At 38.1% G+C, this 14,692-nt stretch overlaps 2 protein-coding genes across 5 annotated transcripts in view; one reads left to right on the forward strand and one right to left on the reverse strand.

The window, feature by feature from the left end:
* LOC143342170 (furin-like protease 1) overlaps window positions 1-14,692 on the forward strand; it is a 216,105-nt gene that overhangs the window by 146,413 nt on the left and 55,000 nt on the right. The window contains exon 3 of one of the 4 annotated variants that reach the window (XM_076765763.1): window positions 13,627-13,688. The exons of the other annotated variants lie outside the window; for them this stretch is intronic. Within the exon in view, the coding sequence (XP_076621878.1) occupies window positions 13,627-13,688 (62 nt within the window). The remainder of the gene's footprint in view (window positions 1-13,626; window positions 13,689-14,692) is intronic. 4 annotated transcript variants of the gene reach the window in all.
* On the reverse strand, window positions 1,904-11,229 carry LOC143342013 (dynein intermediate chain 3, ciliary). Its single transcript, XM_076765494.1, has 9 exons — window positions 11,047-11,229; window positions 9,029-9,190; window positions 8,584-8,684; window positions 7,964-8,121; window positions 7,179-7,356; window positions 5,475-5,903; window positions 3,574-3,856; window positions 2,778-3,071; window positions 1,904-2,596 (listed from the first exon to the last, which is right to left on the reverse strand). Exons 1-9 carry the CDS (start codon window positions 11,227-11,229, stop codon window positions 1,949-1,951), a joined length of 2,436 nt encoding a protein of 811 aa, XP_076621609.1. The 3' UTR covers window positions 1,904-1,948.

Below are 14,692 nucleotides of genomic sequence, written 5' to 3' on the forward strand. Positions count from 1 at the left end.
TTAATAGCATTTTACGATAATTATTACTTGCATATTTTTCTGGTATTTGAGTATTTGACAAAACTGTGATTCACGAAAGAATTTTATCATTCTCCGAAATTACACAAAATGGAAAAGAATAAATTTCGAAACAGATTTAATTTATATGCTCTATACGTGATTTATCTACCGAACGTATAAAACCGAATTTCCTAGTTGTCAGAGCAATAAAAAAAAAAAAAAGGAGAGAAATGTGAAACGAACCGCAAGATCTGATGGATCGAGTTATATGTTCGACATGCCTGTTCCAGCCAAACCATTGAATATCGCCTGATACTGTTTAACACGTGGATTGTCACGGCGTATTCGCCAAAAATCCTATCACACTTGTGTAATCGCAGCGCAATTGAATGACATACATTTTAAAACGTTCGCGTGCACGACAAAACATTTCTCATTTAAACCACTAGCTGTCGTTAATTCGAAAAGAGAACGTCGATCGTCAACAATTTCTTCCGCGAAAAGAATCGAGGTTATTTATTTTCGAATGTGGCACATTTTTGAAATATATTTAGTTGACATGTTTTCACGAAACTTAAATTTAACCGAACAGAATGATCAAAGAATGCATATTTATTAACATGTATTTTCGTATAGTGACATTTCTATTGTTTTGTCGAAGTACGAGTTTTGCTCTTTGAAATTCACGTTTTGATATTCGTTTGCACTCGGATGAAATTGAAATTAAGAATATTAAATTCCACCTGGTGTTTCTCATAAAAGGACAGTATTAAAATATACTGTGATGCAAATTGAGTTGAATATCTTTCAGTAAAATTCAAACGAATTTTATATTCATTTATTTGTTCGTGTCGTTCATGAACGCAATAAAATAAAATGAAATATATTATACGATTGGTCCGGAAAATACACATTATATTTAAAGGAAATTGAGGGACTACGGACGACTATTTTCTATTTAAAAATGTACTGTTTGTTAAAATGTAAAAAACGGCAAAACAAAAGTTTCAATTAACCGCTTTCGAGTTTTTTGAATAAACCTGTGATTTAGGTTAACAACAGGGATCGTTAAACAAAATGAAGGATCGTTGACCAATCGATGTTTGGCTAATTCAGGAAGCCATTAGGATGAGTGAATTTTCGTGAACGAACCGGTGTATAGCTAATATCGGAAGCCACCAGGATGTATGTACATGGTTTTCGTGAATGAACCGATGTATGGCTAATATCGGGAATTACTAGGATAGATTATCGTGAACGAATCGATATATAGTAACACCAAGAGCCAGCAGAATGGAACAGCTAAACTATAGTTGCTTAGAATTTTGTCAATGAAAAGCTTCCTCGAGTCACTTCAATTCGTAGCAAAAATAAAATGATTTTTGTATCGTTATTATAAAAACGACGTAAAAATTGCTCTCAAATTATGTGTTCGATAAGTATAATGTCGTCGATAGGATAAATTCGAAGTATGTATTTGACAAGATAAATTCTTACGCGAAAAATTCGAAGCTTTCGAATACCGTAGCAACGTAATTTACAAATGAAATTACTAAAAATGATTATAGACGCGACTTTTGTCACACATCGGATATAGTAGTAATCGGATTTGAAAGGATAGTATTGGACTTTACTGAAAATGATTTACCGGATAGATAACTGTAAATCCACAAAATTGCGTTTCCTCGAAAGCCCGCGGTTCACAGTTTGTCGATGAAATTGTATGACAGTGCTTGAAAGCATTTTCGAAATCAGTGTAAGTAACGTCGACCCGTTGCACGCGTTCAGTTGCATTAAAAATGTGGCGATAGGAAATTTGTTACTTGTATCCTTTGCATTAAAAATATTATTTTTATTCGAAGAAGCAAATCATCCAGGCGACTGTTGCTTTTAGATCCACAAAATCGGTAAAATTCTGATAAATCTAATGCAATTTTATCTATTTTTCTCACCTGCTATCCTCCGAGATACTATCGACGGTACTTCTTCTTCTTTCGAGTCTGCCACCTGACAATTTAGCCTCTGCGATCTCTCTCCTGGCCCTTTCGACTTCTCGCGTCAATTCCAAAGGCAAATCCAGCATTTTGCTAAAAACACTCGCTTTCGTGCGTTTTCTCGATCCTCGAAGAGATTCCCTCGACGATTTATCCGTGCTCAACTTTCTATCGGCGCCTAATTTCCCTATCCTCTTCTCTTTCTTGCGAGTTCTAAAGCAACAGACCTTCGGTTTGCAGATTTCACCCTTGCACGGCACAGGCAACACGAACGAGATCTGCCTCTTCCTCTTCTTCATCGTTGCCTTCTCCTTTGCTATTTTAGTCTTAGACTCTAAGAAGCTGTCTTCCCTCATCGATTGTTTGGAAGACTGCCCGTCCCTTTGCGGCAATTGCTTCATCTTTCTCGACTTTTTTCTTTTCGCAGCTACGGACTCCCTCATCGACATCTTCTTCCCGTCCTTTTTGCGATCGTCTTTCGACTCGTCCTCGTCGTAAAGCGATCTTCTCCGTTGCCTTCGCTCTTGCTTCTTCGTCGTGCCAAATTGTGGTCCGGCAGGACAGACGTCAGGATCGTTTTCTGCCACGTACTTCTCCAACTCCTAATGACAGACCATAATTACATTTGTGCTCGTAAAAGAATGTTAAATACATTGATGATTATCCATGACGTTTCATAATTCATGGTACAAAGAATTGTTTTAATTCGATTGTTTTCATTATTTATCAAATGGTGAAAATTAAAACAGCGTATGCGAACGGATATTGTCTCCGACGATTTACCTGCTCGACCATCTTGAAGTATTTCTGCTCTGCATCCACGAACTGAAACGCTGACAGATCTTCTCGAGGTTTCCTTTTTATTTCCCTCGAAATGCTTCTTCTCTGCTCTTTGCTCACTTTCGACTCGCGCTCTCTCTGTTTCGCCTCGACCGTGGTTTTCCTCTTTGACCTCCCTTTTTCTTTATCTTTCGCAGTCGCCTCCTGTTCCTCTTCGGCCTGAATTTTTTGCGCTAATTTGATTTCTTTTAGCCGCACGTCCACTGCCTTCGTTAACTTTGAGTACCTTTCTATATACTGAAACGAAGACGAAGAAATCTTTCACAGAAACTTATGTTTGCTAATGAACTGCGCCCAAAGACTCAAAGATGCAAGTGCTTTCTGCAGTGCTTTCGAAATACAATTCCTTCCAATTGATTCTTGGAAAAATATTCCTAGTGAACCCCTCACTCTATAATATTCATTCCATTTTTTAATAGCAGAAATTAAATATTTTACATGCTTAAAGAGAAATGTACTATTTGAACGGACAAAGGTTGCTTTTCTCTAAGTTATCATCCAACTTTGTTTTTTGAATATTAAAAAATATCTAAGTACAAGAAATATATTCTACAGGCTTGTAAAAAAATCTGACCTTTCATATTTCATTCCACTTTTCGAAACTGTGTTAAGACAGTCACGAGCTTACATTTGCATAGCAGTTTTGATCATTTATGTAGACAGAAACTTGTCTACTCGCAAATATTTAGTGACTATTCTACTCGACAGAGGAGACAACATTTGTTTGATGTTTAGTTACCTCGGCAAATGTAGCTCTGTCCTTTCTGTCGAATGACTGTAGGTAGTCCATCGATTCGATTAGAAATACCTGCCCAACGGAATTGCCAATGGCTACAAAGGTACCTTCCTCGGCCGGCGCGATGGCAGTGAGCCTCTCCTTGCTCAGCTGCAGCGTGAAAATTGGTTGTTTAAAACCGTGAAGAAGGTCCCAGGCTAACAAGGCTCCAGTGTCAGTGGCCACGTAAAAAACAGAGTGTCTTGATTTGTTCCAGCAACCAGCTGTCGGGCACTCTCTCAAAAATCTGACGATAAAAACGTTTCACCGTAAATGTTACTTGTTATGGAAACACGAAAAATGCATCGTATGACATACAAAACAATTTTACATAATGGTAAAGCATAAGGGGAAAAATATATAAAGAATAAATTTAAGTTGCCCTCTTTGTCAGTTTGAGGTTTATACGCTTCATCCAAAGTTCAATAACAGTTAAGAGGTAGAGTGCAGAAGCTTTCAAACCGACGATTGTTATAACCAACTAAATATGACGTTCTGTGACAACAGTGCGGTTTGTTTAAAATCTATCCTTTCGATCCAGAGTCAACCAGGCTTTCTCTAAATATTTGCTTCAGGTATACGAGTGCTAATAACCAATACGACGCTTTGAAAGAAAATATAGGTCACTCCACCCTATCAGTCGAGGGTTAACCAGATTTCATCTAAATATTTGCCTGAACTAGACAAGTTCTGATAGCCAATATGATGGTTTGAAAGAATATGGGTCACTTTAACCCGACCCTATCGGTTGTGGGTCAACCAGGCTCCCTCCAACTATTATATATGTATACTTTGGGTAAACAGGTGTGCGTCATTTCAATTTCGTCCTGCTGGTTGAGAATTAAACAAATTTTCTCTAAATATTTGCCTCGACGAGACGAATTCTGATAATTAATATAATTGTTTGAACGAACACGAATCGCTTGAACCCCACTTAACCAACCAAGGGATTCCCATTAAATATTTGCATCGGATAAACAATTTCAGATAGAAAATTGTAGGTCACGTTAATTCTAAAGATTAATTTTGTTCCGTGTTAGATTCCTCTGTGCTTGCGTAAACATAGCTACGATACGTTTCAATTTCAAGAGGTAATTACGTATACTTAATTACAGACGTCGATATATTCTAAAAGGGCAATTCAAAATATAAAAATATAGTAGTAGGAAGCATAAAAAAAAGCACTTCTGCGCATATATCATGTTCCGTGTCCAATCCCCGACATTATTGATTACAGCCTGGCACCGTTTTGGTATACCTTCCGCGAGATTGTTTGTATAAGGGCACGAAAACGACTGCTAACAAATTTTATTTGTTAATTGTTGAAACACTTTGCTTACGAAATTTTTCTCGTGCTTTAACGAGTCTGTTATGCCACGGGAAGGGGTTAATATTACGAACCTGACCTTGAAAATAATAAGGAAAAGTTATAGAATGTGTAGAATAGAAGAAAGAAGAAAAATAATACGAATACGTTGAAGGTAAGGTGAATAGAATGGAACTTATAGCATAAAATGAAATCCTGAGACAAAGTTACAAAAAGAAAACAGGACAATGAGTCACAGACGATGGTCAGCAACGGAAGAGGTTGCAGCATGTGTTTGAAGGAGTTTGAAAAGCTGTAGGAGAATTACCAGTCAAAGAAATAGAATGGACTTCTGAGACAAAGTTACAAAAAGGGAACAGAACAACGAGTCACAGACGATGATCAGCAACGAAAGAGGTTGCAGCGCGTTTGAAGGAGTTTGAGGAGCCGTAGGAGAATTACCAGTCATCGTATTATCGTGTTACACCTTAAAAGGATTACCATTAGTGGTCGAGCGCTCTGTACATTTTACGAGAACGTAAAAAAAAACCTAACATACAGAGTGGAAACTAAGTTTCCTTCTCTGGTGTCCTCGGACCAAACACGAGCCGTCCAGTCGCCGACAGACAAAAATACTCCCGGATTGAAATTGTTACGATCGACAGAGACCACCGGTCCAAAATGAGCGTTGTATCTGAATCCAATTTTCTCAGCGTTTGTCTTCCCTCTTCTCGTCCCGGACGTGATGACACCGTTATCCATGCCTAACACGAACTTCGTGCCTATCATCGGGCCGTAATTCAGACAGGAAATACCCATCGCTCTGTTCATGTGAGGCTCGTTCGGCATCTCGAGATCGAACATCAGGGTCTCCGTTGGCTTTCGAATCCATCGTGTGTCCCACCACATCGTGCATCCATCGGAGGACGTGGAAAAGAATTCAGTGTTGCTCTTCGTTGGCAGCCATTTCACCGCGTTCGCGTATTCCCTTGAAAACATCAACCTTGTTAAGATGTATAAAATAGGTTCGAACGTGAACCACCGACGCACAAAGCCGAGAAGAAATTATTATATAAATGTACGTTCCGGGTGACCTCGTTTCGAAGTTTTATAGTCGGTCTTACGTCGTATAAATTATTCATCGTATAGTTTCGTAGGTAATATTGGCTCAAGGTACTCAATTCCGAATTGCTACTTTGAAGTACGACTCTCTAAATTGTCTGTATCATTAGCATTTTGATACAGAAGAGTCCATCTTACGGAGAGGAGTGCTCTTAATCGTCAATAGTCTTCTATTGCTTCTACGATATTTCTGTGTTAGTAGTGCAGGATATAAATATAACGAGACAGTCATTTCGTTTAAACAAACCCCGATTTATTAATAATGATACCAAAGAAACGAATAACTTGGCCTTCGAACAGGGTAATTTTCAAGAACAGGGAAGGTATCGAGAAAGGAGACAGCAAAATGTATGTAAATGTACCTAGAAACTAATCCTGAACGAACCCTTGAAAGGTGGGATGTAGAAAGAATAGCCAGGAAGTCATAAATAACTAAGAACCTCCACGGAACGTGCCTAAATTTTTCGGCGAAAAAAAAATTTTTCAAATCGTTCTAAAAAAATTATTTCTAGGTTCTGGGGTCAATTACTATCATTTTCGGTCATTAGACATACCCCCGAAATCCTACGCACTTTCGAGAAAAAAATTCCTTACCGAAAATGTCTGACCATACATTGATATGTTTCCCTGAAATTTTTCGGCGAAAAAAAATTTTTTCAAATCGTTCTGAAAAAATTATTTTCGGTTGCAGGGGTCAATTACAATCATTTTTGGTGAATAGACATACCCCCGAAATCCTACTCAGTTTCGAGAAAAAAATTCTTTACCGAAAATACAACGTATGGCCAGAAATATTATATTCCTCGTTTTTATTACTTCATATGTAGGTGTAGTCCAATTATCCGGCATATTTGATTTTCAGGCATCGTCTCAGTCCCTAATATGCCGGATAATCGGAATTTTACTTTAGAAAAATAAGCCATCGAACTAAAATGGAATGCAAGGAGGCAGTGGCTGTAGCAATGCAATTCCAGTCTCGATGATTCTTTCCCTACGCTTAGAAAATGACTGTATGCTTGGTTATAATCCTACGATGGATCTTATATTACAATTACGGTGAATTTAAATCCCATACGAAAGAAGGTTCGTTCGTGTCGAAATCTGATAGACGAGCGACCGGACACGTTTTTCGCGGATTTACCTGTGACTGAATTGCAAATCAGAGGACTCAACGGGTGTCCTACCGGTCCTGATGTCCCAGCTGCAGACTTGTCCTGTCATAAGACCGCTGGCGAGAACGGAAGGATCCCGAGGATTAAATTCACAGACCACGCACGGACTAAACGGCTCCAACGCCATGTAGGGCTGGTTGGGATTGGCTGCGCGCAAAATGACGAAAGCATTTATTAATCCGGATTCAATGACAAAGCCGCTCCCATGGTGTCCAGATTTTTATCGGCTCGAGCACTTTTTGTCGCGAAACGCCAGCCTACGTTTGAATAAAAATTAATTAAATACTCGAAGTTCTACTGTTATTGAAAGTGGGACTGAGAATTTCTATAATAATCAAGATACGATAGACAACTCGAGTAATCACTCGACCGCGGATCTTCATGCAATTTCATATTTTTAACAATAGAATCAATGAAATGGTAGCTTCGTATAGGGTTGTCTCGACCCCTGAATATAACAATTCGCCATAAATGCATAAGCATCCGCAGTCTAGCGAAAACGGTGAAATATTCGAATACAGAAAAATTCGAGCACCAAAGGAGAAAGAACAACGACCAGCCAAAAATCAACAAACGCTCGACTTGGACCATGATTTCAATCTCGGGGCATTTTCGGGGAGCGTCCATTTCCATGGCAGAAGGCTATGCAAAGGGATGCAAAGCGATGCAAATGTCCCGCGATCCTGCTAATGCGGCGAGAATAGGGCCAGGGTCTAAGACGCGAAAGCGTTTCGTCGGTCCTTCTTCTACCTACCGACCTGCCAGATATACGCTCTGTGACTGTAATCTGGCTGCCTCCCAAACTTCAAGAAACAGTAAGAGACCACGATCCTGCTGCCACGGTCGGGCGACCAAGAGATATTGGTTATCGGCCTCTTCGGCGTCTCCGGGTCCGCGTAGACGTTTACGACCCTGAAAACCGATTTGCAAAAGATGATCGTCGGAAGAGTCGCGGTCGCCACTGTGTTTCTGGCACGACAGATCACAGGAGACGAGAAACCACTGGAGATGAAGCCACCCGCGCTCCTGATTCCATTTGGCTGAGATCGCGATCGCGGTCGAACAGGATCAATTTGGTGAACGATGTATCCTTAATCAGTAGCGACGGGCTCGAGCGTCTCGCGGGCGGCGTAAAGATCTCGAGTGATACGTTAAATTCTGCGAGAATACTTTGAAAAACTAAAACAGTACTTGATAATAGTATAACTCATAATTTGATAACGCATTTATGGATGGTACGTGGTTCAAAGTAATATCCCAGTAAGATTAGAATTGAGGATTACTTCCAAAAGACAACAAAGGAATTTGATAAATAAATTATTAAAAAGGGAACACCTAGAAAATTTTAATACGGTGTAACATGCAGTCTCTCACCTGAGATCGAGTGGTTGTACCAAACCTGTTGGTATCATGTCTTCGAAATAGTGTTGGTAAATGTTCACCGCTCCATTTTGAAGAACGCTTTGCTCCATTATCTAAAAATGATGCTAATTTAACATTCTTAACAATCCTTCATAAATAATTAAACGAACATTTTCGTATCAGCTTCGAGAGATGATACTAATTAGTAGACGTGAAAATTATTATTTTAACGAGAGACTTTTTTCATACGTTTCCAACGTCTAGATATTTTAGACAGCGCGATGAACGTATCTCTAAATTAATTGCAACCTATTTCTTTCGTCTGAAATTAAACTTATTCGATACAGAACGCGCGTCGAGTCGTCAGCGAATAATGAAACTTTTCCCAAGTTAGAAAGTGACGGACTCTCCTCTTAACCATGGAACCTGGAACTCGATCGATCAAGCGGTAACTTACCTTGAACAAGTTATGTAATTTTGGCGCCCAGTTGTCGTCTTTCTCGATCCTCCTGCGAAACCTAGCAGTGGTTTCCTCGTCCCTTGGATCGATCTCCTTTGGCCATCCGCCCTCAAAGTGAAACATTCCGGTATTTCTCGTCGTTATGCCGCTAGTTTGAACCTGGAATTCCAAAGGAACGAGCTCTCGGAATAAGAAAATTAGATAATCGAGTACGATTCTAAAAAAAAATCTTAAAGAGAGTTCGAGAGTAGTTTATCGCGTGAAACTTTATAATATACTGCAAACGTAGCAGATTTCTTTCAATTGATGCAACTTTGACTAAAAGACTTGCTAATTTTATTATATTATATTTCTGTGCCTTTTGTCGAGTTGAGATTTTAATTCTGTTACAAAATGAATTGTTTCTTCGCAAACATTTCGAACTTCATTCGTGAAATAAAAACGTTTAAGTGTGGATAATGAGACCTTATTTCACGGTGTGCACTCTTTAACATTCTAATTAAGATTTTATACACGTTGGAAAATTGTATCCCTAATAACAGGTTAATTATTTGTCAAGCATTTGCATGGCAGATTACTCGGCATGCATAATTCGATCTTCAACGCGAGAGATGCAATTAACTCATCGTTTCAACAGCAAATTCGTTATAAACGTACATATTATATCAAAATAAATCGTATGATGCACTATACGATTTATTTTGTAACACAACGAGCATTCTAATATTGCATCATTTTTATTCTTACACAAGTTGCAAGCAAATAAAACTTTCATCGATTCACTCTCTAAATATTAAATCATGAATTCTAAATAAAATTCAGCAATGAGATGTTGTAATACGTTTCATATCAATATATATTATTCATATCGTATTCCTAAAATATTACAAACGTTATTTATTAATTTTATTTGTACGACTGAAGCGTTTGTTTTCTAAAAATTCATTTCGAAGGATGTTACATCTAATCGCGGTATTGATATTACTAAAATAACGTGGTCAAATTATTGAGAAACTATGTAATAATTAATTTAAACCTACAGTTTTAGTAGTAACACTCTTTCCCAGATATTTAATTCGCGCATAGTTGTTCAAACTTCTGGTATATCTCGTGGACGAGAGATACGACATTTCAAAACGCGGATGCTATAGAAATCTGTACAAAATACCGACGAAACTGTAGTCTCGTAGGAAGTTCCATACTCGATGCATCAAACAACAAAGTTTTCGGTGAGCTTATTGTGCCTTCAGTCGCATCCATCCGAGGACTTTCAACAAGTTGATGCTTCTGTTACTGTACCACGAAACGAACACAATTCCGAAATAAATAAACTTTCCTGCCATTGTCGGGGTAACGCACAAATTACTCTTTAAATTCGCAGGGATCCTTCGAATTTTTGTCTAGTTATATTAACCATAGATTTTGTACACTAACTGCCATCTGAAAAGCGATACACCAACGTTACACAATTTTCTGCATAATGGTAAACATCTTGAAATTCATCTGGTTTTAACCAAATACTTGAAACTTCATAAAAGTTTAAGTCCATTTATAAATGTAAGTTATTTAAAAACCCATGAAAGGAAACTGTTATTCGATACATTAATTGGCCAAAAATAATAAAATATTTTTCACCGAAAATTGAATGCGTCCCGTTTTCAAAAAATTTGCTTATTTTTACATTAACACGCCCTTCGTACCTACTAACAGCGTAACAAATAAATAATAAAGTTTGATATATTAGTTTGTATGGATTTAATTTGTCAAAAAATAAACTCTTGTTTATAGTGCGTTGCATATAAACTAAATCCTCGCAGAAAAACATTGTTCTCCAAATAATGCACGAACTAACGAATCCCTCTGCAGAATGGCTTGAGTAAAGAGAAAAAGCCCTGTATCGAGATCGGAACAATGGCGGATTTTCAGTGTAACGTTGATTCGGATCAACGCGGATGCACTGAATGCACAAAGCGAACAGACTCGCTTGTAATCTGCTTAAATGACGTCCAGCTAACCCCGTGTAGTGCCAATTGCTTCGAGTGCTGTACTCCGACATAACAGTGGGACTTCAAGACGTAATCGTTCATGCAGGTCGGATCTGGCTTGATATCCACGTCCAACACCGGATCGCTCGTGTCGAAGATGCACTGTTTGCCGAACTCGGCTCGCATTTTTACGTAAACCTTCCTGATCTCCATCGTGTCCACTCGAAACTGCGTTCAACAAAGAAATGATTTTTCTATGTGATTATCCTTAATAAAATTGGACCAGAAATAGAAAAAATAGAGTCGAATCCGGGAGGAAGCTGACCTTTAACCCTTATCACTTGAAGAATATTATAGCTTGCCTTTCACGCTGTTATTGACAGAATTATTATTGATTGGAGCGACGAGGGTTACAAATTTACGTTCTTGTGTAAATAAATGTATGGTTAAATAATTTCGAATATCGATAAGTAAATTATAAACGAAAATCGTGCAAAGAAAGTCCAGAAATTTTATATAGCTTGATTTACGATTTAGGAAAATTATTACGGAGATTTAGGAAATCGCGAAAATTGTGATCGGAATGATATTTACCTTGTTTCCGCGCACGAGAATCCCTTGACATGACCGGAAATGGTCAAACGCCACCGAACTTCCGGTCGAATTTATTTCTCGGAGGTTGCGGTCAATTGCTCGCTGATTTCTTTGAACGCAGCCACGACTTTGCGAGCTCTCGAGAGTTCGAGTGCTCGAATAGCAATATTTTAATAACTTCAAGCTGTCGATTCGTATACATTGGCGAAACTTCATTCCTCGGTAAATACGACTATTCACTGGCGAAGGATCGAGTATTTCCTTCTTAGAGAAATCGTGATCCGAGCTTTTAATTTAAAAGGATTTGTTATCAACTTTTGCCCACAGCTTCGACTGCCTGGATAATGTTTTCTTTCGTAAGTTCTTACTCCAATATTATACTAGTTTCTACTTCAAATATAATATAATATCAACGATTTCGGATATGAAATTTTCACGAAAGTATTCCATAGAATTTCAGAAATAATGCAGAACAAACATTTTAAAAATCTGTGTAGCTTTACAGTTAATCGGCTAATGTATAACTTTTTGTTGTTCTGTAAATTTAACTGCTGTTGAATTGATCCATCAAATTAACACGAAAGACCCTCGTTAATTTCTGCATATTTGCAACGAAATTCGATGGAAATCGCGAAATGGAACAACAAACAGCACACGCGAATCAAATTAAAATCAACAATTCGCGCAAAATTAACACCGAATGCTTTAGAATAAATTCCCCGGCGTAATCAATGTGTATAATATTTCTGATTTATTAAAATACGATCGCGGAATTTAAAGATAAAAATATTAGGAATCCATCGTGTTCCAAAGGTATTTCCTCAGCGCTCGATTCTGTTTTAAATTCATTTGCATAAAGTAATAATGCAAGTGTCAACGTAAGCGTCAACTCCTACGGGCAAAATAAGTTTTGGAATGTAATCAGAATTTCCATCGTGATAGTAGATTCGAGCATCGTAACGAGAACCAGAGAAATAAATTCTGCCGTGCAGTTTCATTTCTAGTACGCCTTTCTTTCTGTCAATAATTTTTCATCTTTGAGCTGTACAAGTTCGAAGCGTTCCGTTCAGCAATCTGTAAAACAGACCGGATCGACGGGAAAAGCAGGACGACCGACGGAAAATTGCAATCAAGGTTTCTCAATTCTTTTCTAATACTTGGTTCATCAGGAACCGCTGACACAATCATTCTGTCTTAACGAATCGATCGTTTCGCGTTATCGAGCTTCGTTGCTTGAGGGCGAATATGTATTCGCGTCACGATTCGCGCGATAGAAGAATTTTCCTTGCAATTTAATAGCTGGAAAAAATTATAACGAAAAGCGTCGAAACTCTAACCCGTTTAACTGTTACATTTTGACGTATGCTAATGAAATTCTGTAATAAATTATTCCCTTCCGCGCGAATATGGGTAAATTAACGTGCACGAGATGTGCACAAAATAAATACTTTTGACAAAATTGTTTGATTTCTTTTTTTTAATTAATTTGTAAGGCTACGATATTAAGTTAAATGAAAATGAATTTAAATGATAAGGACGTATTTTTCAATTTTTTTCGTACGTTGCAATTGGATCAGTAATCATAATCGTTAAAGTAGAGACGCGAGTTTCGAATTCCAGGGAAATTCCTGCAGAATTCCAGGCGTTGTTCCGTTGCTCACGGTCAGCGACGAATGTAGAAAAACCGCTATCGAGCTGGTTCGATACAAATTCCGGGAGCACGCAACAAGCGAGGCGTAATACGTATTTATTGAAATACGATTCAAAGCATCGTACGTCGTACAAATGACATAATAGTTTCAACGTAGGAACTAATCAGATCAAAAAGTAGCCCCTAATTTCGGGAAACTTTGATGTTGCATTCGTGTCGAATTTTTTACAGATATCTCTTTATAAATTTAACAAAATTAAGCGAATCGATATGTAATCTTTCAACGATAAAACATTCTCCACTCCTAATCTAAACCAAAATTATTATTCTTTGTCGCTAACCCTATACTTTCTTTCTGGTTTCAGGTAAATCATGGCAACTTAACATAGACGAATCCACGACTAACCAAAGAAATTTTTCATCACAGGTATTTATCATAAATACTAACTGTTAACTCTTCGTTAACAATATTTTCGATAGTTGTATTGTATGCATAGTGTGTGAATATTCCTAAATTAATTTCTAATTTATCAAAGTGTACATTATGATGTGTATACCTTTGTAGCTGATTAAGTGATTACCTTTACAATTATAAGATTATATTATATTAATGATTTTCTTTACAAAAATTTCCAAATATCGTCGCGGTTTTTCCGGCGGAGAATTTCCCAAAATCTAATGAAACGTTCAAAAATTTTCCCTTTGACGCTATCTCGGAACACAAGCGTTCCAATAAAACGCACGCGCACGTCACTCGAACAAACTGAAGCCGAGCATTATTTCTACCGAAGGAGTTTTTACGAGCCGCTTAACATCCGTCGATCCCAAAATTTCTGCTGGTTAATCCGGAAGGCTGGGCGCGGCGCAAAGTTAAATCCGGATCGCCGGTCGTTCAAAACGTCCCTGTATAATTTTGAACCATCGTTTCCGTGACTTCGTCGATGCTCGAAAACCGTTCGAGGACCCTCGTGATCGTCGCGGACCTGAAAGTTGTTTAACGTTCGGGCCTTCGTAATTAACGTTGCTTTTCCACGAGTCGCGTTGTTCCGAACCATCCACGATCAAACCATTTTTCTCCGAAATCAAAAAGTCTAATAAACCGTTGCTTCCTCTCATCGAGCTAATGCACGTCAGTTTGGATATCGATTGTTTCGACCGACCTGATCCTTTTTTTCCCTCACGCAAGCCGGATGAAATTGGAATCCGGACAGAGGATCGAACTATAGCTGCGTTTTGGCTTCGCCAAACTCCAGTAATGCACACCGTAGCTGTTTACAACATAATACCTAACAGGCGGCTTTATCGACTAATGACTTCCATTTCACTCGACGAACTAATCAAGAGTACTGAATTCACAACTTATTCACGAACCATAATTGATATGAGGTATATCGATACCCTAAAATATATTACTAGAAAATAAAAAGCTTG

This window comes from Colletes latitarsis, chromosome 5 (assembly GCF_051014445.1).
Source record: "Colletes latitarsis isolate SP2378_abdomen chromosome 5, iyColLati1, whole genome shotgun sequence".
In the NCBI taxonomy this organism is placed as follows: domain Eukaryota; kingdom Metazoa; phylum Arthropoda; class Insecta; order Hymenoptera; family Colletidae; genus Colletes; species Colletes latitarsis.